At 48.2% G+C, this 23,871-nt stretch overlaps 1 protein-coding gene, 1 long non-coding RNA gene and 11 other non-coding genes across 14 annotated transcripts; 8 read left to right on the forward strand and 5 right to left on the reverse strand.

Moving 5' to 3' along the window:
- The first annotated feature begins 29 nt into the window (after positions 1-29).
- LOC130141798 (E3 ubiquitin-protein ligase TRIM39-like) lies at positions 30-7,770 on the forward strand. Its single transcript, XM_056323010.1, is given in 7 exon segments — positions 30-2,018; positions 2,919-3,014; positions 3,751-3,981; positions 4,691-4,713; positions 5,463-5,578; positions 6,147-6,634; positions 6,636-7,770. Coding segments are annotated over 7 exon segments (1,401 nt in total). The 5' UTR covers positions 30-1,598; the 3' UTR covers positions 6,663-7,770.
- Positions 7,771-8,532: 762 nt separating this feature from the next.
- On the forward strand, positions 8,533-8,604 carry TRNAE-CUC (transfer RNA glutamic acid (anticodon CUC)). Its single transcript has one exon. It is a non-coding gene; the product is annotated as a tRNA-Glu (tRNA).
- Positions 8,605-9,249: 645 nt separating this feature from the next.
- Positions 9,250-9,322, reverse strand: TRNAV-CAC (transfer RNA valine (anticodon CAC)). Its single transcript has one exon. It is a non-coding gene; the product is annotated as a tRNA-Val (tRNA).
- Positions 9,323-9,709: 387 nt separating this feature from the next.
- TRNAL-CAA (transfer RNA leucine (anticodon CAA)) lies at positions 9,710-9,817 on the reverse strand. Its single transcript has 2 exons — positions 9,780-9,817; positions 9,710-9,755 (listed from the first exon to the last, which is right to left on the reverse strand). It is a non-coding gene; the product is annotated as a tRNA-Leu (tRNA).
- Positions 9,818-10,017: 200 nt separating this feature from the next.
- On the reverse strand, positions 10,018-10,090 carry TRNAK-CUU (transfer RNA lysine (anticodon CUU)). The gene has a single exon. It is a non-coding gene; the product is annotated as a tRNA-Lys (tRNA).
- A 396-nt stretch (positions 10,091-10,486) lies between these two features.
- On the forward strand, positions 10,487-10,559 carry TRNAV-CAC (transfer RNA valine (anticodon CAC)). Its single transcript has one exon. It is a non-coding gene; the product is annotated as a tRNA-Val (tRNA).
- Positions 10,560-11,066: 507 nt separating this feature from the next.
- Positions 11,067-11,138, reverse strand: TRNAE-UUC (transfer RNA glutamic acid (anticodon UUC)). The gene has a single exon. It is a non-coding gene; the product is annotated as a tRNA-Glu (tRNA).
- Positions 11,139-11,684: 546 nt separating this feature from the next.
- Positions 11,685-11,757, forward strand: TRNAV-AAC (transfer RNA valine (anticodon AAC)). The gene has a single exon. It is a non-coding gene; the product is annotated as a tRNA-Val (tRNA).
- Positions 11,758-12,464: 707 nt separating this feature from the next.
- On the forward strand, positions 12,465-12,537 carry TRNAV-CAC (transfer RNA valine (anticodon CAC)). The gene has a single exon. It is a non-coding gene; the product is annotated as a tRNA-Val (tRNA).
- A 672-nt stretch (positions 12,538-13,209) lies between these two features.
- On the forward strand, positions 13,210-13,282 carry TRNAV-AAC (transfer RNA valine (anticodon AAC)). The gene has a single exon. It is a non-coding gene; the product is annotated as a tRNA-Val (tRNA).
- Positions 13,283-15,335: 2,053 nt separating this feature from the next.
- Positions 15,336-15,407, forward strand: TRNAE-CUC (transfer RNA glutamic acid (anticodon CUC)). Its single transcript has one exon. It is a non-coding gene; the product is annotated as a tRNA-Glu (tRNA).
- Positions 15,408-15,720: 313 nt separating this feature from the next.
- Positions 15,721-15,793, forward strand: TRNAK-CUU (transfer RNA lysine (anticodon CUU)). The gene has a single exon. It is a non-coding gene; the product is annotated as a tRNA-Lys (tRNA).
- Positions 15,794-22,237: 6,444 nt separating this feature from the next.
- LOC130141816 (uncharacterized) lies at positions 22,238-23,754 on the reverse strand. 2 transcript variants are annotated; one of them, XR_008819180.1, is made up of 3 exons: positions 23,607-23,754; positions 22,834-23,490; positions 22,238-22,347 (listed from the first exon to the last, which is right to left on the reverse strand). It is a non-coding gene; the product is annotated as an uncharacterized LOC130141816 (long non-coding RNA). The 2 variants fall into 2 exon arrangements; XR_008819181.1 differs by having other exon boundaries at positions 22,834-22,922; positions 23,344-23,754.
- Positions 23,755-23,871: the final 117 nt, after the last annotated feature.

Raw genomic sequence — 23,871 nt, forward strand, 5'->3', positions numbered from 1 at the left:
CCAGATTAACAAAAAAAAAAAAAAAAAAAAAAGATGCCTTGACTATGAAACCATACCACAGGTTTCAGTGTGAGTGTTTGTGTGCACAGAGCTCTGCACTGGAAAATCATGACCCCCAAAAACACTTGTAACCAAATAACGGTGGATGTGTTATTTACTGATTTGCTCAGGACAATGTGTCACTTCGTTACTCAGCCTCAGCCCAATGCAAATAACTTCTGTTCGCTTCAGCATGCTAAGGGCTGCAGAGCAGGAGCAGGTCTTCCACATGCCATAGCTTGATGGTCTGTGGGATTAAATGGCTTAGGCGTTTCTAGTCAAAGAGGAAGGAGAACGATGTTGCTGTCCCTCCAGGAGAGGGATGGAGGAAAGGAGGACGTTTACTGCTTTGATGTTATAAATCCTGGTTTGGGATGAAGTCTTGGTGGATCTGGGGGCTCATTGCTACAGCCCAAGGCCAGGGGCTTTGCAGGAAAACCAGAGGTGCTGAGGATTTAAAAAACTGATGATGCACAAAAAGCATCCAACTGACTGTGCAAGGTCAGCACAGCTGGAGGAAAGTGACGTTGCAAATTGAAAAGCAGCCATGGGAGGGGAGATTTCCATTGCTGAAAAGATTTTCCTGAAATGTCACCTTTTTTCCCCAAAATGCAGTGGCTGAGGGCTGAAGGATACTCTCCTGCAGTGCAGTGGGATCTTGGGTGAAGGAGAACCTGTTTCTGAGCAGATTGAGTGAGGGGTACAGCTGGTCATGAAGTTATTTCATTTACAGCGTGGAAGAAAATCCCTTCCTCTCTTTAACTGCAGGCAAGCTTGGAGCAAAAGGAAAATTAAAAATAAGAGGGTGCCATGGTAATTAGCTGCTGCTTGACTCCAGGCTCAGCCCTGAACCGTGGAAGAAATGACATCCTGTTTAAAAGGAGAATTGAAAGTAACGATAAAAGTATTTATAGATGCACATACACACGCAGAAGTGAGGATGCTGGTGGGCTGGTGGTGACGCCAGCAGTGAGGTGTGCTAAATAATAAAGAGCTGAAATGAGCAACGAAGGATGTGCCTCAGTGGTTTACCATGAAGAAAGGAGACTTATTTGTGACAGGGGGCTTGCTTAAGCTCCATCCCCACGGCCATGCCCTTCAATTAATAAATTTAATGCACATTTATTAATGATCAATGAAACCAGTGTGGCTTCTGAGTGCCAGACCCCATGGGGGAGGCTTGGGGCAGGGGCTTCTTCTCAGTTTGCCTGAGTATTTTTTGGGGGAAGAAGGGTGATACAAAAGAGGCAGGTGGATCTTGAACAAGCCAGGAAATTACGAAGGATGTTTATTTTCCATTTAACCTCTTTTCAACCCACCAGGATCCCTGTGGAAAAGGCGATTCTCCCTTCCCCTCTGCAGCTGCTCAGCACAGGGTTTTGCTCCACAGCCATCATAACCTGGAGAAAACCTCATTGCATCTTAGCAGTAAATCTCTTCTGCCGCTTGCTTTCACCTCCCTCGGGGCCCGAGACACCTGCAGGAAGGGGAACAGTCAACAGGCAAGACCTGCTGGGGCGGAAAGCGAAAGCTACCCCGTCATCCTCGCCGCCAAGACCATGGCTGCAGACAGCCCTGCTGAAAGTTTCCGTGATGAAGCCTCCTGCTCTATCTGCCTGGGCTTCTTCCAAGACCCTGTCTCCATCCATTGTGGACACAACTTCTGCCGGGCGTGCATCACCCGCTGCTGGGAGGAAGCTGAGGAGAATTTCGCCTGCCCTCGGTGCAAAGAGACAGCCCCACAGAGGAACCTGAGACCCAACCGGGAGCTGGCAAAAATCATTGAGATAGCCAAGCAGTTGAGCTTGCAGGCAGCCAGAGGAGGGGCAGGGGGGGAGAGGCTGTGCGAGAAGCACCAGGAAGCTCTGAAACTCTTCTGTGAGGAGGATCAGACCCCCATCTGCCTGGTTTGCAGAGAGTCCCAGGCTCACCGGGTCCATGCCGTGGTCCCCATCGAGGAGGCTGCACAGGAGCATAAGGTGGGACGTGCGTGGCGTGGGGATCAGGGAGGAGGAGGGGACCAGGTCAGAGAACTGCCCTGTGGGTTCCTCTGCTTGCAGAAATCTGGATATCTGCTTTCTGCATCGTGGTTGGAGCATTGAATTACAGCGACCTCAACCCTACCTGCTCTGTGCACCCCCTCATTTACATTGCTGGTCACCCTTTCTGTCTTGAAGCTTCCATTCCTGCATCATAATGGTGTCCTCATATAAATCCTGTTGGAAAGGAGCCCAGGAGGTCATCTAACCCGAGCTCCTGCTCAAAGCAGGATCAGCTATGCTGGCTCGGACATTTGGGGTGCAGGACATGCTGCGTGTAGATGTACAGGACAGAATTTGGTCTTACGGTGCTGGTTTTTCCAACACGTCGGTGGTCTGGGCTCCAGTTCTCACTGGAGCTGTGTGGTGTAACCTGGGTCTCACTGCACAAGGGTGATGGAGGGTATGGTCTCCTCACCATAAACTGGCTTGAGCGTCCCCTCCAGAATTTGAGAATGTGACCATAAGCACATTCCTGGGCAGCTGAAGTGAGTAAACAGCCTGAGGTTATAACTTCTGGGGCAGCTGAACCTGGGCAGATGCCAGCAGGGTGCCCCCAGCCATCTAAAGCTCCTTTTCTGCTGAGTTGGTCCTTTGCCCAAGTCTTTTCCAATCTATGCCGTGAATTTCACCCTGGTTGTTGGAGAAAGCAAGCTGTTCTGGCTGCCCTGCTCTGCCAGAAATCAGGGTTTATGAATTCCTAGAGCCAGATTATTGTGTTATGAAGCAAGGAAGAATTTGAGTTTGTAGGGGATAAACCTGTATAGCTGAGATGAGGGTAGAGGGCTAGACCAGCTAGAGGAAGAAAATGCGCCAACAAGTTGTTTCTTCTCCACTCAGGAGAAATTCCGGGCTCACGTGCAGATCCTGAGGGACAGGAGAGAAAAGCTGCTGGGGCTGAAGATGGCTGAAGAAAGGAAAAGCCTGGACTTCCTCGTAAGTGTCTATCCCTGGGCGGCATTGGCTTTCTCCCTCTCCTTTTGGTTGTCCCTCTGGCCATGACGACGTATGTGGAGACACAAGGTGTGCCATGGCCAAAGATCACATTTCCACAGTCACTTGCACATGCACGGAACGTCCTCTCCACTGGGGTGAGGTCTGGGCACTGGTGACAGCCTGTCACTGGGGTAGATTAAAAACCATTCCCTTTTCCCCCATGTTTCCTGCCTCTTGTATGCATTAGCAGGCTGGGAGCATGTGTTGGATTTTGCCAGGTTATTGCTGATCATCTTCTTCCCCAGCTTGCTCACAAGTGGGGCACGTTCCTAGATTCCCCCTACTAATACACACAGAAAATGGGGTTCACCCAATTGCATCTTTTTGTCTTGTTTTCCCTTTCCCTGACGTCTTTTTCTGACTAATCTGTTTATGGTTTTATTTTGATATGGTTTATCTCCCCTTGTTGTTCTAAGGTCTGGAGCATTTCGGGTACAAAGATTGTAGTCCATGCAAAATGTCCCTTGCCAGCAACTTCAGCCTAGAAATGGCAAAAAAACCCCTAACAAATAAAAAAAATTAATATCATATTAATTATTCTTCTGCGCTGCAATGGGCACTGGAACTTACGGCTGTGTTATGAGTCATCATGTCAGATCAGTTCTGTTGCAATTTTTCTTGACCATTTCTGTTCCCAGCCCTGCCTTTCCCTTGTGTGCATTGGTTCTTATTGCAGGAACAGGTGGAAACGGAGAGGCAGAAGGTTGTGTCTGAAGTCAAGGAGCTGCACCAGTTCGTGGAGGGACAGGAACGTCTCCTCTTGGACCGGCTAACAAAGCTGGACCAGGAGATTATGAGGAGACAGGAGGAGAACATCAACAGGCTTTTGGAGGAGATCTCTTCCATTGGCAAGGAGATCTGTGAACTGGAGGAGATGTGTCAGCAGCCAGTGTGTGAATTCCTGCAGGTGAGACCTCAGGCCCCTCTGAAGACCACTGGCTTTGGACACCACCGGTGTCACCAGTCCAGGAGTCAAATTAATTCTAAATACTCCTTTTAAAATTTTCTTTTAAAATGTATCTTTCAAAGCTTCTTTTTTTTTTTTTTCCTTTTTTTAAAATTATTTTCTGCAATGATCACAACTGTCCGCTTGAATATTTGAAATCAACCGCCGCCTCTTTAAATCACTATTTACATGGGTATGAGATTCATCCATCTGATTGAACATGTCTACATACAAAACAATTGTCCAGGTTCCTTCATAGTGGAGAAACACTCAGGCACTCATCTCATCTTCATCCAAACCCATCACCTGAACCCACCTCCAGGCTCTAATTAACGCTTTTTTGAAACATTTAAATATGCTGAAGCAGTGGTGTGCATTAGAAGTAATAACACCTGTACTGGAAGAGTGGGGATGTGAAAGGTGGTGGGTGATGGCAGATAACTACGATGAGCTGCTCTTTAAGTGATGTTGCCATGAGCTCACCTAACTCCCCAGCAGACCTGCAAACGCTCTGCAGGCAGACCAGTGTGAAGGCACTCGTCTGAGGCCCATAATTCAGACAGAGCAGTGCCTAGAGTACATCACCCCACACTCCTGCGGTAGCTGCTTGTTGTTTACCATCATGACTTTGCTCTGACCTAATGCTCTATCTCTCATCTTTTCCTTGTAGGACAGCAGAAACATCTTGAGCAGGTTTGCAGCTCCTTTCATGCGTTCTTGTGATGTTAATGTTTATCTCTATGGTGGTGACACCGATGGACTCCGAAACCCCAGCAACTTATGATCCCTGTATGCTAGGGACCGTAGAGACATATAGGACACGACTAGGACACTGCAAAAGGTCCAAGTAGGATGCTGAAGACCAGGGAAAGGTATCAGATGGGATGATGGTACCTCCAGCCTTGCTGCTGCTTTCTTCTCTATAGTCCATGCAAAACTACCTGTTCCTGAAGGGCTGAGCTTTCACTCCTTGCAAGCACACCAAAAATAGCAAGCCAGCAGCTAAAAATACACAGGTGTTTAAATGCCAAGGAACGCATCCAGGTGGAAGGGAATCCAGTATGAACTTCCAGCCCTATAGCAGACCTTTTCATGTCCTCTTTGGACACAGATCGAGAAGGTGGGTTATTGGAAAGACAAAAGCAAGCAAGGAAAGGCATTTTTCATTGCCTGTGGTTCCCCGTGATGTAGGGTGCTACTGGTCATGAGAGAAAGCCTTTACTATCCAGGGACTCTTCACTGGTGTTTGGGAACAACATACTTACTGTGGGTCAACAAACTCTTCTCTGGGAGCTTATTAATGACTGCCTCAGGACCAAGCCTTTGCTTTAGTCCTACTATTACTTATTTCCTTCTAAGAAAATCCAGCTGAAAATTGATCAGTGCATAATGACAATTATGAGTGAAGGAAGTATTATTAGAAAGGTCTTCCTTCTTTCCAGGCTTGAGAAGGACAGTGCCCAGAAGCCAGCAGAGACATCACCTGACCTGGGAGAGGAACCCACTGGTCTTCCTCAGAAAAATATTGCCCTCAAAGAGATGCTGATGAAATTTCAAGGTACAGAGCAACTGGGGAGGAGGAGGGTTTGAGAATGCGTAAGGAAGCTAGGTAGAAGTCCTGGTGGAATGCTGTGGAGGGAGACTCCCAATGCACCCTGCAGAGCTATAGCCACATTAGCATAGCAAGAAGTAACTGCTGTTGTTGATTACATGAGAGAGGGCATTCTTCCCTCCCGGCAGCGCTCTCTGGGGTGCTGGGTGATCTCACGAAGGCTCAGCGTCACGTTTGGGAATCACCTCTCTGAATGAGACCAAAGATGAAAATTGCAAATATTTCCACATGGGAAGTCATGAGACACCTGAGGATTTCTTCCCTCTTTTCAATGGCCGGGAGACTCCCAGCAAAAATGGAAAGCCTTACCTTTACTCTAAACCAAGTTCCCTTCATGCAGCTGTCTTTTCTACTATTCCAACCTTGCTCACAGGCATAAAACCATTCCTGCTCAGCTCCGGCAAACAAGGACTGGGAGCTGGAGCATCCCAAGGGGAAAGATGGGGAAAATGTGTCCCTAATGCCCTTGAGGAATAAGCTGCACTTGCAATGCTCATCTTCTCTCTATCCCCAGTAAGTCTGACATTGGATCCAGAGACAGCGCATCCCCGGCTGGTCCTGTCTGAGGATCGCAAGCATGTGAGATGGGAAGACACCCGCCAACCTGTACCTGACAACCCCAAGCGCTTCGACTCATCTCGCTGTGTCTTGGGCTGTGAGGGTTTCAGCACGGGGAGGCATTACTGGGAGGTGGAGGTGGGCGATGGGGAAGCCTGGGCAGTTGGGGTGGCCAAGGAGTCAGTCAGGAGGAAAGGACGGATCAGCATCAACCCCAAGGTGGGGATCTGGGCGGTGGGGCAGTGTGGGAGCCAGTACCAGGCTCTCACCTCTCCTACCATCCCCATCTCCCTGATTGCTGCCCCCAAAGTGATTGGGGTTTACCTGGACTATGAGGCAGGGCGAGTGGCGTTTTTTGACTCCAATAATGAAGCACCAATCTTCACCTACCCCCTGACATCCTTTGCAGGGGAGCAAATCCTCCCTCTGCTCTGCCTGGGGAGGGGGGTCCCAGTTCACACTCTCCCCCTGACCCAACCATGGGACAGCATCTGCTTGGGTGCCACTCTTGCCAGGGTCTAGGGAGATGGTAGAGGGGTCACCACCCCAAAGATGGCTTTTGGGAGCACAAAGAATGTGCTACCTGGGATGGAAAATTCTCCTTTCTCCATCATTTTTGTCAGCAAGAAGCATCGGTTGGTCCAGAGCTTGTATGGGAGAGGGGCTGCTCTGCTCCCCAAAATAACATCTGTCATCGGACAGCTCTGCCAACAATGCCACCCTGGTGCATCCATGCCCATAAACCCCTTCCAAAAACCTCTCTGTTGGAGGACAGGGATAGAGCTGAGCCTAGCACACTGGATCCCAGTTCCTCTCCCTCCGCCTTCCCTGACTGATCCTGCACTCCTGCTCTTTGCTGGACCCTTTCTTTGCCTCACTGAGCTTTCAGTTGTGCAACTGAGCATAGATGCTGTGGATGGCGATGCAAAAGCCTGGAGGACTCCATGATGACTTCTAGTTTTATGTGGACAAGGTGGTAATAATCACAGGTGAGACAGGCAAGACCTGATCTGGTGGAAGGGTACTTTAAATCATCCAAAGTACCTCTGTCCCTGTGAGCTTGTGTTGGATCAGTGCTTGGTGCTGCATGATGTCCTCACCACTGGGCGTTGCAAGGACTCACCTCTTCATATGCATCCATCCAGGCTACGGTCCCTCCAGGGTCAGTGGAGAACGGTGGCAAATTGTAATTTATCTCACCTAGAAATGGCTCAATGAGTGCATGTAAGAGTATTTCCTTCTCCCCACTGATTACAGAGGGAGCCCAGATTAACTAGGTGGCATGGAGACATGCCCAAAACCAAGAGAAATAAATCTCCCCCAAGGCAGAGATGGCTTTAACCTCTTATTGAGCAACAGCTTTGGGCTGAGCTGTTGGATAATGAGTATTTAGGGGTGTAAGGAGGAACCTGGGAGGGATGGAGGGTGTTCACAGGAGCATTTCGTAATGGATAGAGTCAGTGTTTTCAGAGATCCAAACCACTTGTAAGGATGTGCCTTTGATCGCTTGAAAAGCTTTGTTTGCCTCAGCTGCCAAATGCAAACTATGGAAATGAGAATAAGAAATTGCCTCCTTTGCAGCCTGGTGTGGTTATTTTGTCTGGCACTTCAAGGGCAGCGACTGGGAACCTCTGCAAAATCCCCAGCTGGGCAGGGCAAGGTCTTCTGTTAGTGATAAGTGCTCCTGCATCCCACGGTAGCACTTCTGCTTAAATTCCCAAGAGTTTCATAATTAGGAGCCAAATTAATAATTCATAATTAGGAGCCAAAATGCATTTCAGCAGCTTGGCCTTAAATAGCAGCAGATGATTGAGGATGTTCTCACAGGCCTCCACACAGCCAGGTATATGCAAAACCCTTCTGGAAGCTGCCGCACACCCCACAATTTTATTTTATTTTATTTTTTTTAATGCAAAGAACAGCTCCGCTTGTTTGCTTTGCATAGGCAGGAGAATCCACAGCACGAGCAGTACAGCCAGAGTGCAACAGCGAGGTGGTGCACCCCAGGGAGAGCACACCCAGGATGAGCAACTCCAAACTGGTTCCCAGTAATGAGCTGCATGCAAGGAGAGCAAGGGGTGGTCCTTGCTCCCTTTCCCTCCAAGAAACACCTGGATTTGGGTAAATCGGATCACGGGGTGGCCATCATTCCCTGAAGGGAAGCCACAGGGTGGCTGCTTGGGACAACCAACCTTTCTGCATGAGCTGCATCGATGAGTGGATGAGGTGGAGTGCAGTGAGGACAGGGGAAAAGGACCGAAAATAAAAGGGAGACAGGTCAAAGAATTGCAAAGATTAGTCCTGGTTGCGATCCAGAGGTGTGCGAGGCTTTACTCATGGCCTCCCTGGTGGTCTAGTGGTTAGGATTCGGCGCTCTCACCGCCGCGGCCCGGGTTCGATTCCCGGTCAGGGAAAATGCTTTTTTCCCCCGACCAGACCGCTTTTTTTTTTTTTTTTTTTTTTTTGAAAAAGCCTTTTCTATTATAACAAGACCCTCCCTCCCCTCCCCCAAACATTCCTTACCGCCTCTTTTTGCTTCGATACCTCCTCACACGTGCACACCTCCCTCGGCAGGATGTCCCCACTTTCACACCTGTTACAGGCATCCCTAACGCCATTTGATAGCTTGTTGCAGCCCAGCCGCGCCACTGTTATTTAGCAAGGGTATTGTTTATTTCTCTATGAGTATTATTTACTAGATAGACGTTTTCTTTAATATGGATAGTACCTAGGAGTATTTATCTGAACCATGCAAAAAACTGGGAGAAATTGGAAAGACAGTATTTTACGAAAAAAAAAAAAAAAAAAGGCGGGGGGGGGGGGGGGAATAATACTTAAAAAAAGGAATTGAATAAATAATAGAAAAGATAAATTAAAAAATAAGTAAAGGAATAAGTAGAAAAAGGAATAAGTGAAAAAAGGAATAAAAAAGGAGTAAATTAAAAAGAAATAAATTAGAAAAGGAATAAATTAAAGAAGGAATAAACAAAAAAAACCACCCCAAAACCACGAAAAGCAGCTCGCCAGAACAAGGAAGGGAAAACAGGAAAAAAAGTAGGTGTTTCTGCCCGGTTTCGAACCGGGGACCTTTCGCGTGTGAGGCGAACGTGATAACCACTACACTACAGAAACTCCGGCTGTGGCAGCTCCTTTCTGTCCTCACTGTGACTGCACCTGCCCGCACATTCCTCCCTGCACAAAGAGCGCCGAGATACCCCAAACCCGCTGCTTTCAAGGGGCTGCTCCTAACCCCCCACCTGATTCTGGGGGGCTACGTGGCTAATTTCCAGAAAAGCTGGTTTCACCGCGGAGGTGTGCAAAAAAAAAAAAATCCTGGACGCGGTAAAAAAAAAACCCAGAAGTAGCCCTTCTGTAGTCTTCGTACTCCGTAAGTGGGTGAAAAGACCCGTCTAATGATTTTTGAGGGGTGATCACAGCGTTGGGCTGCTTTCAGGCCGGAGGGAGCAGCTCGAAGAGGAAAATGAATTTTTTCAGGAATGTGCCCAATAAAACGATACCTGTCAGGAGTGGGATTTGAACCCACGCCTCCACACGGAGACCAGAATACCCAACTGTAGGAAGGCAGAGCCTTGAGTCTGGCGCCTTAGACCACTCGGCCATCCTGACGGTGGCCAACTATTGTTAAAAAGGGTGATAGAGCGATACTAAAAAGTAAGGTTTTTCTTTTTGTGTGTATGTTTTTGGTGGTTTTAATTTTTGTGCGAAGGGAGGCGCTTGCAGTTGTTATCAGCGGTGGAGCACTGAAAAATCGGGAGTTATTTTCAACCGAATCGTGCTAACTTGAGGGTTGGTTAAAAAAATTCGGCCGCCCAACGTGGGGCTCGAACCCACGACCCTGAGATTAAGAGTCTCATGCTCTACCGACTGAGCTAGCCGGGCTCTGGGAAAGCTCTTTTCTGTCCTCATTTTGGTGCGGGATTCGAGTGGTTCCATACCCTCTTCTCTGCCCACATTCTGGCTGAGAAGGTAGTGAAACGCCCCAGCAGAGAGATTTTTTTGGAAAGGCTGAAAAATCTCCTCACCCAGGGCCCCCGATGCAATTTTGGCGACATTTATGCAATTTTTTTGCATATTAAATTAAACGCTTCCCGCTCGGATAAATAATAGAGACAGCAGCAAGCGGGGGGGGCGGGGGGGGGGGGGCGGAATTCCATGTGAATTCGGTGGAAAAGATTTTTTTTTTTCTTTACCCCCACACTTACTTTAATACCAAAAAGGGGTTAAGGATGGGGGTACAGGTGAAGTCTGGGGGCCCCCAGAGTTAGGACGTGGAGGGTTTCTGTAGTGTAGTGGTTATCACGTTCGCCTCACACGCGAAAGGTCCCCGGTTCGAAACCGGGCAGAAACAACCTCAAATCTTTTTCGCTTTTAGTCCTTGCCATTAAATTTGTGGAACAATATTCCCCTCATGTCTGGAATACCCGCGCTTGGAAAAAAAATCTTTATTTATAGCACAAGTTGCAGAAGGGGATTTATTTTAATCTGTACATTAATAGTTTTATATGGGGACACAGTGACAAGTTGGGCAGGGGGTTCAGCACAGCCTGGAGCCTCACTCCATCATGGAGGTATCGCTGCTCCTGTCTCCTTTTTGGGTAGGAACATGCAGGAATCTGTTAAAGTGTCTGTGTCCCCAGAGATTCCCCCCCCACAAAGGGAAAGGGAGCAGAAAAAATGCTCTGATAGATTTAGTCCCACCAGACCATAGGATTATTCTTGCAGAAATAGTTCGTCAGCCTTATCTTACGTGGATTTGGAATTGTCTTTTACTTTCTAGGGAAAGGCAGAAATCTAGCAAAGATGGGAAGGCATTTATAAATTCAACTTAATTTTTTTAGAAAAAATTGATTACCTTTTCCCTGACCGGGAATCGAACCCGGGCCGCGGCGGTGAAAGCGCCGAATCCTAGCCACTAGACCACCAGGGACCTGATAAATACCCAAATTCTACCAATCTGATCTTTTATTTCGGCACATTTGGCTGTTCTGGAGTTGCTGCTTCTCATCACACCAACAGCAGCTGCTTTGCTTCGACAGCAAAACTAATAAAAATTAACAAACTTAATTAAACCCGACAAAAAAATTTTTTTAAAAAGAGCAAAAGTAATTAAAACCATTGATTTTCCCCCAAACCAGCTCTCCCTGATGGTCTAATGGCTAGGATCCGGTGCTGCCACCGCCGTGACCCGGTTCCGATTCCCGGTCAGGGAAAGTGTCTCCAGAAAAAAGCTAATTCTTTAAAAACCCAACTTTTCTTCCTCGGGGGTCCTGCAGGACTTCTCTGTGTTGAGCCATGGCTCAAATAAACTTGTTCTTCTTTTTACCCTCGAGTGCGGGTGGCTACAAAAAATGCTCATTTTCTAATGGTGATGGCTAATTTGAGGTGAATTTCGCTAGAAAAGGAACTAGGAGAGGGTGGTAGAGACCTAGATCCATCCTGCGAGAGGGGGTCCCCCGCAGTGCCCCACGGTCGGGTTTCTGTAGTGTAGTGGTTATCACGTTCGCCTAACACGCGAAAGGTCCCTGGTTCGAAACCAGGCAGAAACATCTGCTTTTGGGGCTTTTTTAGGGTATTTTTAAAGCATCTCCTTGGTTTTTCACTCATTCGTAACCTTCAGCAAAACACTGCTTCCAAACTGCAGAGCAGCAGGGCTGCAAATTAAAAAGCATGAAGGGCCGTCCCTGCTGTTGAAACCTTAATTTCTATATTACAATGCACACTTTTATGGATAACTTTAAATAGATCTATAATATACGTCTAAATGCCTTGATTTTTCAAAAAAAATGCATTAATATTCAGCAAAGGAACTGACTCCTTTTCTTCCTCCTGGGTTTTACTGTGGAGGAACCCAACCCAAACCCAGATTTGGTGAAATGCCTGATCAGGCTGTCTGGATGGTGTGGCAGAAACAAGTGGCTTGGGGTTTTTTTTGTGTTTTCAGGAAAAAGATGAGGCTGTTTCTGCCCAGTCGTGCGCCGAGGACCTTTTGTGTGTGAGGCGAATGTGCGACTGAGTGTGCAAACCCCTTGCACGCAGCAGGACAGCTCCATGTTTCCGGGTGATGTTCCAGAAGCTGGAGAGCAACAGGCAGAGAAAATGGGTTCAGATGAAGTGGGTTTGGGGTCTGGCTGAGGGGAGCAATACGGGAGAGGGGGTGCGTTTGCCAGAGGGGTTTGAGGTGCCTGGGAGCACCCGCTGAGGGGAATGGGGATCACCCTATTCCAGGTATGATGCAAAGGCCTGACCTCACCCCGTTTCTGTAGTGTAGTGGTTATCACGTTCGCCTCACACGCGAAAGGTCCCCGGTTCGAAACCGGGCAGAAACACTCCTTTTTACGGTTTTTTCCCTCCCTATCTTGCAGATATTAAAGGAGTTGGGTCATTCTGTGTGAAGATGGGTGACCACAGAGTGTCATTTAGCTCTGGTTTGGCCAGCTGGAGAAGGGGCCATGGCCCTGCCCATTGCAAAGCAGTGGCTGGGGACTCCAACTCCTTCTTTGGGGTATCTGAGGAAGGCATTGTATAGTGCATTTTCTCCCTGAAAAAGCAGTTTTAATCGGAGAATTCCCTCTGGGTGTCAAAAAGTATTATGTGTTGGGTTTCTCTTGGTTGTGTCCTTTGCTTTCACCACCCTCAGGAGACCATGAGACGTTTAAAAGACACGTAGAGGCTGTGCTTAGGGACATGGTTTAGTGATGAACTTTACAGCTCTGGGTTAACAATTGGACTTGATCTCAAAGGTCTTTTCCAGCCTAAATGATTCCACAACTCTATGATTCTGTGAAGAAAAGTGGCCTGGATGGGTGTTGGCAAAGGGAGAGAGAGAAGCTTTTGTGGTTGTTGGTCTTGGAAGATGAGGTGAAAAACCCCAAAGAAGCAAAAGGAGGAAAAAAGGGGCAAATGGATGTAGGGAGTGTCACTAGGAATGGGGAAAATTCGGTGGAACAACCTTTATTCTGGTTTTCCACAAACATGACCCCCCCCCTCCAAGAAGGCAGGTTTCTGTAGTGTAGTGGTTATCACATTCGCCTAACACGCGAAAGGTCCCTGGTTCGAAACCAGGCAGAAACACTCCTTTTTTGAGGGGGTTTTTCCCTTTTTTACCATTTTCCATCCCTCTCTGCAACGCGCTCATACAGGACACCCACGTGCTCTTTGAGATTTAATTTAGTGGTTATTTTGGGGTGGTTTTCAACCTGGGACCCGTGGAGAGGGTGGGATGACTTCTTCAACCATGCACATCTTTTACATCTGTAATTTTAGACATTTGCTTTCCACATGGATAGAGAGGAAAAAATTTGCATTTACACCCTGCTGCTTCATGAGATCTCTTCTTTTTTTTTTCCATCACCAGGCTAGAGAGAGCTAAAGCAGACTCTGCTGTCACATCCTGAGCTCATGCAGTGGGGTATTGCTGTGCCTGTGGCAATCATCAGCCCTTCTTCCTAAAGTGGAAAGGCCAGCTGCCCAGCTGAGGGCACTAATTAATGGCCCTGGACAGCCCCACCTGGGACACCCTGCCCATGCCTGGGAGCTCTATTTAAGCTCAGTCCTGGAGATTTCAGCCCTTTTTGCAAACTGCTTTAGAGGAGCATCTGTGTGTGGCCATGGATACTGCTGATCCACCTCGTGGGCTGCATTCCCAGCTTGCCCTCAGCCCTGCCTCCTGCCCCACAGACTTCTCTGCTGCCCTCACTCAGATATTGTAGGGCAAACCCTGAATAGAGAGCCCAGGATGGGAATTATCCAACATGGGGGGTTTATATACCAAGGGGGTAGGGTTCTTCTGCTGCATGATGGTGAACAACTTTGGTGCTGTCCCTACGTGATGTTGGTTTTGTTCCTGGGATGTTGCTATTTCTTTGACTTAAGTATTGCTTAAATATTTTGTGGCTCTTCCTCTTGCATCTTTACTCCTCCATCCAGCTTGTCTCTAGCCCAGGTTGAGCTCCTTCCCATGCTTGTCTCATGGCTTAGCTTTATTTCTGGATGTTGTACCCACAGAGATAATTCCACTATCCTCAAAATCAAGAAACCAGTTTGTTCCTTTCCCTGCAAAAAACATTTTGCATTCGTTCATCCCATGAATGAGCTGGGGGAAAAAAAAACAAACTGTGTAGAGGGGGAGACTTTGCAGTCATGCATTCCTGCTTCTGGATGGAATTATTTGTTCTTGGGACATGACCTAGAATAGCAGCCAGATCTCAGGCTCCTCATTCAATTAACTCTCTGGAGCACAACCCACTGTCGTTAAATCTGGTCTTTCCCCTCCTTGATGCATCTGTGCTGACCTACATCACCACATAGCTTTTGTTAAAGCTCTTTGCTGTTCACATTCCCACTCTTCCAGAAACTCCCATAAAGGACCTGGCAGGAGAAAGCTTTTTCTACTGAACTGTTCTCATCCTCCTCCCGTTTTATTTCTATTCTGTGTGTAGATATGTGCCAAAATAATGGGACTTGTAACGTGGCACATCAGGAGCTGAAGGGAGTCTCTTCTGAAAATGGAGAATTCCCTCAAAAATCAGGAGATCTGTGTGCAGTAGCTGGGGAAAGAGGCCTGTATAACAACTGAACTGTGTTCAAACATGGGGAAAACGCCTAAAAATCAGTAAGTGGTCTGAAATTATCATGAATCTCAAGGATCAGACTGATCCCCTTGCAGCAACATCATCATCCGCAGCTCTGCATATTTTTATAGAGCTACTGAGATGCCAGTAACCTGCTCTTTTTCACCCATTGCGCCCAAGAAATGGAGGAACTTGGGGCTTCTGGGGCGTTTTCAACCCAGCTGAATGCATTGAGATTGAATCCAGCAGCTGGAAAGTTGGGAAGACCTTCCAGTTCTGATGGGAGCAGACAAACAACCATGTGTTTGGGGACCAGGTGTCCCCAGGAGGAGGGGGAAAAAGGCATTTGGTGGCTGGTGACTTTCAGACTCCCAGGTGCTGGAGAAACCACCGAGAAGGGCTTGCTGCTGGATGGCAGCAGAAAATAAACACAAGGGGGGGTGGGGGGGTCCTTTTTAGCTGCTAAAGGAAGGAAGAGGAAAACACCCTCCTGTGCAACCGTTTGTGCCCCCGCGTATCTGGTCTCACATTGGGGAAAAACACCTTATCGCAGTTCCCTGGTGGTCTAGTGGTTAGGATTCGGCGCTCTCACCGCCGCGGCCCGGGTTCGATTCCCGGTCAGGGAAGAGAGTTTTAACTTTTTTTTTTTTTTTTTTTACATTTCGCAGATTCAGCTGCGCGATGCAAAGCATCCCGCCCCCCCTCCCGCCCTCCTCCGCTGTCCGAGTGCTCCCGGACGTGGGTGCGGAGTCTGGTTGGGCACAGACCAAAGGGGACTTGGCGCTCCAGCGACCACGTCGGGAGAAAGAAAAGGGAGCTGCCGGCCTGGAGCTTTTCCTGCTGCGTTCTCTCTCCTGAGACGAACCCCCGCCCCCCCCCAAGGTCACTGCCTGCGCCTGGGGTGATGCTGAGAAGCTGCCGTACAGGGCTGCACGCAGAGCCCGGCTAGCTCAGTCGGTAGAGCATGAGACTCTTAATCTCAGGGTCGTGGGTTCGAGCCCCACGTTGGGCGTCTCTTTTCTTCTTATTTTCTCCCCCTCGTCAAAATTTCAGGGATGTTTGCCACAGGGTGGATCACTAACTCCGAGAGAGGAGCTGTCTCCCAACAAATCCAGTGCCATCTGGTAGTCAGGGTGGCTTTCCTTTTTTTCGGAAAGGAGAAAAGTTGGCTCCTTCAATCTCTAGCACTTCAGAGTGATTTCTACTTGCCCCTGTCTCAAGCCCTAACATTACGTTATTCCTTATTGCTTTGATGCAGTCTTTGAGCCATGTAAACCTCTCCAGACTGGAACTGGGTAATAAATTGGAGCAAATCCAACCCCAGGTACTTTCAGAGTGCCTGATAAGTCCCAGGAAATCCACGGTCTTCACTTTACAGCACATTTCTAAACACAAGGGAAAAAATATTTACTAACCTATTTTTTTGTGTTTAATGCCTTAGATTGAGAGTATCCCTTCTGGTTTAGACCAAAGCCTTTTGCTCCACAGCAGAGGATGCACCACATGTGAGAGCAAGGTGAACGGTGCTGTGCAGCAGAGATGAAAACAAGCTGAGCTTTGGACTGGGAAAGTATTACACTGTGCTTCTTTCCAGAGTTCTCCGGAGCAGGATGTGTGTTGAATTCATACAAGGACCCAGCCCTCTGGGAACTTCTTCCACTTGCTCTTTGATTCTGGCTGCCTGGAGGAGCTGAGCTTGGCTTCATGCTCCAGAAAATGCAGGTATCATCTGTACTTCTCCTGTCAGCACAAGAACAGCTGCATAAACATCGTGTTGGGTTGGTACAGGTGAAGCCAAAGGACTTGGAAATAACTCGAGGCAGGTAGGCAGGTTTCTGAGAATCATGTCCTAATTAAACATGTCATTACTTCAGGCCATAACCATGCAGCTTCAACCCTCCAGAAAAAAGGTCTGACTGTGGGCACCAGGCCCTCTTATGACCCATATTTCTCCAGCATGTGTAGTCCATGGGTTGTGTTAGTTCTTGGAGCACTTGTTGTGTTGAGCAAGCATCCACCCGTGGGGCTTGTCAACTGGATTGACCTGTGTCCCGTCAAGGCCATGACACAAGCTGGTTTGCTCCATGAGAAATAACATAAGAGTTCATGCAGCTCTGCCACCCATCTGTGTCTTAAAAGAAGCCAACCTCCTGGTCTGTACTTGAACTCCTGGTTTGACTTGAAGGTGTGTGAAAAGATGCATTTTAGCTCTTCCAGGTCCCATGCCTGGAGTAGCTCAGCTGAGGGAAAGGCTGGATAAGAAAATCGAAACAAGAAAAATACAGCAATGGGGGGGGGACAATAGGAAGTACTGAAAGTCTTTTTCTCTTCTGCAAAGTCCTGCTTGCTTAGGAGAAATGGGCTCCAGGATAAGGCGAAAGTTTCCCATCCCTTGATGCTTTTTTTTTTTTCCCTCTTCTCTGCTCCATGAAAAACCGCACCCAACGTGATGAATCAGTGTGATTAAACATGATGCTGAACAGGGAGGGGGATAGAGAAGGGAGATGGGAGGGTGTGCTTTTTGGCAGGACTCCTACGTGGGATAAGGCACATCCTTCTACCCTTGTTATTGGAGGAAAACCCAAATTAGCTGGTCTCAAAAGGGGACTGGTGAAGGTGCTGCCTTCACAAGCAGAGAAGGGCTGTAGACTTACTCGTTTGTCTATAAAATCTGCCTCTTTGGGTCTTTCCTGCAGAGTTAACCCTGAGTTGACTTCAAAGTTGGGTGCTGGGATTGAAATGAGATTCAAGGGCCTGAGAGCCTGCAGACTCGCCCATGTAATGAATAACTCCATGCCATGGAAGGTCTGCCTGGGCTCGAGGAGGAGCCGTGTTTACCCAGGTGTGAGCAGAAGCATTGTTCCCACCAAACAATATCCCCCACCTGCTCCGAGGTCATTCAGGTCCTGGGTCAGCCCAAGAGCAGGAGAGAAATAAAAGCAGCAGGGACACGTGGCTTGTGGATGCCTGGAGCTCCGAGGGAAAAGCAGAGTCTGGTAAGGGACCTTCTCTTGGGGTTTTGCTTTGGGACTTTCCTGTGTCTTCCTTCTGTGCTTGCATCCACTGGCACCATCCCAACACACCCTCTTAAATCCCCCAGGAAAGGGCCTCCACTTACTTGAATACCCCTTGTTTTATGCTCATAAAATTGGGCATTTTGCTAAATCAGCATCCAATTTATGCTTTCTGTGAGAAAAATAATGGAACTAGATAATTTTGGTTTCCTGGCTAGTTCAGTTGGTAGAGTATAAGACTCCTAGTGCCAGGGTTGGGCGTTCAAATATTTTTCCCCTTTATTTGCCTAAACCTGCCTGTTTCTGCATACACGCAATTGCTGGTGCTATGTCTAAGCAAGAGGTGGAAGCATCTTAGGAAATAAATAGATGTGTTGTTTTCCCTCATAAGATCATTTTATTCACTTGGAGATTTCTGCCTTGAATGCATGGCTGTAAAAATTGATAGAAGAAAAAAGATGGAATTGTCTGTATTTCAGCTTTTTAAGGTGCTGGAGGATTATCTAATAATGTGCTTCAAGTTCCTCTACTGGTTTTGCCCTAAAACAGAGATCAGAAACATCTGTACTGTGAAGTTTTTGCCTGATTGGTTTCCTCCTGCTAGAAGGCTGATAACTGAGGAAACTCATTACAGGGATGAATAAACCGCATGAGCCGTTCTCGTTCACAGGTAACCCTGTGCTGGGCTGAAGTGCAGCTGGAAGGTCAGGATCTGTCCCGTTTCCCAAGATGAAGGTGCTCTTCATGGGGCTGACTCTTGCCTTGTGCATCGGAGTCGGTAAGTGGAGGGTTACAGTTAAATAGGATTTAATAAAGGGAATGTCTGATGGTAGTTGGATGAGTCTTTCCAAGCTCTTGATGTCTGCAGTGCTGTCTCTGCGTGAGCTGGGTATCATCTGCTCTGAGTCTACAGCCAGTGGCGAGAAATCTCTGCGACTGTTCTCATCATTGCTTGCATGAAAATTTTTCACTTCCCAGGAGAGCTATTGCACCCAAACAGACCTCCTCTGGGCCAGCACCTTCAGCGGCAGGTTGCTGGGTCCTGGGCTGGATGCGCACCTGTTCTGCCCCAGAGAGCTGTTGTGATGGTCTTGCTGTGGATGAAGCCCATTTCATCTGGGTAAACCCCACCCTAAAGCCCACATCCACATTCATGTAGTTTGGTTTGCTCACCAGAGGCTGTGTCTGTCTGCAGAGCTCTGCCCAGAAGTGTTTACTGTCCATCATCTCCCTCTCCTGACAGACGAAGGCTCCCGTTACCACGTCTGTTAGTGATGGTGATACTTGGTCCCTTCCCTGGTGGGCTCTACATCTTCTCTGGGGTCACCCCCATCTTATTGTAGGGGTGTTTGAAGCAAAACCGCCCACAGCTCTGCAGAATGGAGCCTCATGTTCATTGCCTCTTCTGTCTGCTGCAGTCCAGGCTCTTCAATGCAAAGTCTGCAAGTACAAGATCCCCTTCATCGGGTGTTTCCGTGGAGCGAATGAAACTACTTGTGAGCGGAGAGAGAAATGTGCCATCATTAAAACCTCCCTGGGTATGCAGAGGCAGGGGGGTGTCAAAACCGTGTGTTGCCTTTGGCTCAGCAGGGGTTGTCCTGGCCTTTGGAAAACTAGTTTGATTTGCAGAATGAATGAGGATGGGACAATGAACCCGATCAGGGGAAAGGGCTAACGCAAGGGGCCAGATTCCTTCTCTCAGTGGAGGCTGCATGATGTATGGTTAAAAAAAAAGGGTCCTTTTTAGGCAAAGGAGAGACTCTTACTTGAAGAACCCATGTGAGCTTTGTCTGTATGCACGTGCCCCAGCGAGCTCTTTGTCCTAATTAAAACAAGCAAGGTGTGACTTCATTTGGCTGTGCTATTTAAGGGGCTGGTTTCCCACCTTTCCAAAGCCCACCACTGATTTTTTTGTTTTGTTTTAGTTTGGTGCTGCTTTCTTCTAACCACGGTCCCCTCTCCCCACCACCTCTACAGGGAAGGTGACCCTTTATTACCAGCAAGGCTGCACCTCCGTGATGAACTGCGGCCGAGAACGGGCGTCTGACGCAGAGTCCCGCCTGACGTCCCGGTATTCCTGCTGTGAGACAGACCTCTGCAACGAGGAGTGGGATGAGGATCCCACGGACTAGCCTGCAGCAGGGGCAGGACCAGGGCCACTGATGTGGTCCAGCCATTTCAACACTCTGAGTCCTCAGTTTAATCCTGAACCGTTATCCCCCTAAATTCGGATGGTTGGACCCCTGCAGGGCTCCCCTATGTCTGGCCCGATTCTGTTTCAGCTCTAGCAATAAACCTGCAGGCTTATAACTGGCAGCCACATTTGGCTTGTGTGCGTGTTTTCCTTCTCCAGACAGACGCTCCTATTAACAGCTCTTCAGACTCAGCATTCCTGGTGGTCTGGAAGCAGCTTGTGGCCCTGAACATAATCCTGCTGCTAAAGCCCCAAGGGCAAGCCAAGGTGCTTTCCCCTGGTTGCATCCCATTTTACCCTACAGTGCAGTGCTGGGAAAGCCTTGGCTGGGAACTTGGCACCAAAGGTTGCAAAGGGAAGCATCAAGGAGCTGCTGGAAGCCAAGAGAAATAAAGGACATGTATATCTAATAGATATTAGGTATTTATATCACCTGTGCTAACCCAAAATTCCAGGCAACAGGAGCCAAGTCATCCGTCTAGGGTAGACAACAAATGGTCCTTCAGGAGGTATCTGACTCCTGCTGCTGACTTTGGATGAAACTCAAAGGAACAGCTTGATCTGTTCAGGACACCTGTAGCTGCTGCCTGCAGCTCAAAGGCCCTGAAGAGGAGAAAGCAATGCATTACAGGCAGTTTTCAAATAAATGGACTTTTTTTAGCATCACCCATATTTTTGAGGGCAAAACTTCTATGGCAGGAGAAGAAACCATGAGCGTAAAGTGTGGGAATCCTGTAGAGGTGCTGATTCTGTTGTTGTCACTGCCTGCTCTAAGAAAATGGATATTCTGGACTTTATTTCATCTTATTGCAGCAAAAGGGAGAGGAAAAAAGGCAAGAGGGGGGTTTATTTTGTCTGATGCATTTTCCGCTGGGAAGCTCAGTGCAGCAAGAAATTACTTAGCTAAATGACAGACGGTATTTTTTAATGAGGATAAAAAAAAAATCCTGTTTACTCCACTGGGCAGCAGAGGGAAGGGATAGTCCTTTTCTTTATTACTTCCTGAAGAGTTTGTTTTGCTGAGGAACTGATAGCTGCAGCGATTGCTGTGTGGCTTGGGGCTGTAGGGACTGCTAATTTGTGTGGGTACAGGTATCTTCTGAAGCCAGGTTCGACTTCGAACCTGTTTCTGGAGTGAGGAGTTTGGAGGAGACCTATCCCAGCCCTGGGGCTGAGCCCAAATCTCTGTCCATCCAGCCTCGCAGCTGGCTCCAGTTTTTGGGTGAGCAGCGGGACCTGCAGTGCAGGATGGTGATTGCTCACCCATGTCCTACCTGGAGGCACAGGCATGAGGGCTTGAATGTTCTTGGACTTGCCTAACATAGGACAGAATCCAAAGGGTGATCAATGGTTTGGCACCAACAGTTAGTCTGGCAAGAAACCACATTATTAGAGTTGCATTTTTTTATCTTCCCTCTCCTCCCTGCTGTTTTGGGTGCCCCAGCCTCTCTTTAGCTGAACAAGCTTCCCATGGTAGGTAGGAGATGTCCTGCAGGAGATGTTTCTGCCCTTCTCTACAGGTGCTGCCCCAAATATGAGCTGGGAGGTGAATCATTCATCGATGGCTTTGGAGGAGGGATGAAAAGCTTCACACTTTCCTGAGGCCCTACTCCTCTGGAAGCAGAAGTGAGGCATTAGAGAGGGTTAAAGGGCTGCAGAGAGGGTCTGGACTTGGAGACAGGTGGAGGGAGGTGCTGGAAATGTGATCCTGGCTCTGGGCAGGGAAAAGAGCTTTGGCACAGGGGGAGAGAGCAGAGCTGAAGAGGCTGGGGAGGAGGAGGAGGAGGGCAGGAGTTCGGTGGGTGCCCAGGATAGATGCAATGGGGGAGGGGAAGGAATGGTAAGTGAGATGCAGTGGGGGTGGACGGGTGACAGAGGGGACAAATGGGGCAACGGAGGCCTAGGAAGGAGCAGGAGCTTGAGCGGCACCAGAATGTCAGAGGTACCCAGGACTCAGGCTGGTTTCCTTCGTCAGAGCGTGGTGGAGCGACTGCCGCGGGCTACCTCCCGCTGGGACCCCTCGGCCACCAGGCTCGTCCCCCACCTGGCCCCCACTAGCACCCTCCCGACGCAAAAGGTTGGGCGATTTGGGAGGATGCCCCTTTCCTACACCTCTGCTCCGAGGTACGCGGGGTCACCTGGGCTCACAGGGAGGGCAGTGGGATGCGCTCGTCTGTCTGTCCAGGCATCGTCTGTCCTGGGTTTCCCCCTATACCCACCTTGTTCTCCTCCTGCTTCTCCCACTGGGCTGCCCATTGTTTCTGTTGAGGTGTCGCTCCCTTTCTTCGCTATTTATGCATCCCTGGATAGCTTATGGATTCCTCTCCAGCTCATACACCACCACCTCTTCCTTTCTCTCTGCAGATATGGGATGAAAAATGCATGCGTGAGATAGGAAAAATGTACAGTTTGTGTTTATTTACAGATCAAGAGAAGTGGAAAGTGGAAGAGAAAGCTATTTTCCTTCCATAGGGACCGACGTGCATGTGTGTATATTTATCACTGTATATGAGAAAGGGTGGGTAGGTAAAACTACACAGAGGTGGAGATGGTGGTCTGCAGAAAAATTCCTTTCCCATAGGGAATTGTGTACATATAAATGGGTATAATTACATGTCTGGTGTATATATGTGTACATATATATGGACCTCCATATATATGAGTCTCTGTCTGAATATATACATATAAATACATATATATATATTCTGCTTCTTGCCTGAGTCTTTTGTCCTGTTAATTCTGATCATAAATGGTGGGCCATAGCAAACGCCAGTATTTAGACTTTATTTTCCTCTGAGAAAATGAGGGATTCCTCTCCAAGCCCAGGATTGTTTTTAAACTGACCTGAAAAAGCTCATTTCCAGTCCCAAATGAGCAAGCCTGGATTAGCAGTAACCGCATGCATGAAGTCTGATGCTGCCGTTTGGCAGATGCTAGAAAATGCAAATGCCAGAAAAGTTTTCAAGTAACAGAAGTTCAGGTAGAGGATGGATACCCCTCCTCCGTGTGACTTTTTTTCCCCAACTGCAAAGATATCGGGATGGATGCAACCTGTAATAGAAATCAGAAACCCTTTGCAAACCACTGGCATCAGCACGCCAAGGCTAGTTTTGCTAGTATAATTCCTGCAACGCAACCTCTGGGGTCGGGATTTGTCTCCCCTTAGCTCCCGATGTCTCCAAGGGAAAGATCTCGACTTGGATGTGTCAGATAACTGGGCTGACTCTGAAACCAGCATTTATGGTCTGTGTTCAAGTCCTCATTAGGAGAAGATGAATCAGTCTCCAGAAGTGCCTACATTTCTCTGTTGATGGTAATGTGACCTCCCCAAGTAACTAGATGACTGTCACTCACCTTTTATCTCCATAACCAGAGCTGTGATGAGCAGCTCAGGTGGAGACAACCTGACATGTTATAGACAAACTTCAGCCACGGAAGGTCCTCACATATTAATTATCACTCCCATTTAATGCAAGACCTCCAAAGCTGCACACAATCTTCCTGGAAGACAAAAAGTATTTTCTGAGATGCAGGACCCCCATCCAGAGCTTAATCTTTATGGATTTGGGAAACCCACCCCCAGATCTTGATATGGACTTTGTGTCCTTGCGTATTACCTTTCTCCTGTTGCTTTTTATGGCCCCTGTTGAGCTCTGGAGCTCAACCAAGTCATTTGAGTCCCCAGCTGAAGCATTGAGGGTGAAATGGGTCTTTAACGAGAGCTCAGATGGTTACTTGGATCAGAGCCTAGAGCAGCTGCCGAAAACAAGCCTCAGGACTCAGATCTTGCATTTTGGCACATGATGAGCCAAAAGGCAATGACACCCAGATCTGGTGGCTGTATCCCAAATGATTTCCCTTTTCCCACCTCCCTCCTTGAAG

This window comes from Falco biarmicus, chromosome 21, assembly GCF_023638135.1.
Source record: "Falco biarmicus isolate bFalBia1 chromosome 21, bFalBia1.pri, whole genome shotgun sequence".
Taxonomy (NCBI): Eukaryota; Metazoa; Chordata; class Aves; order Falconiformes; family Falconidae; genus Falco; species Falco biarmicus.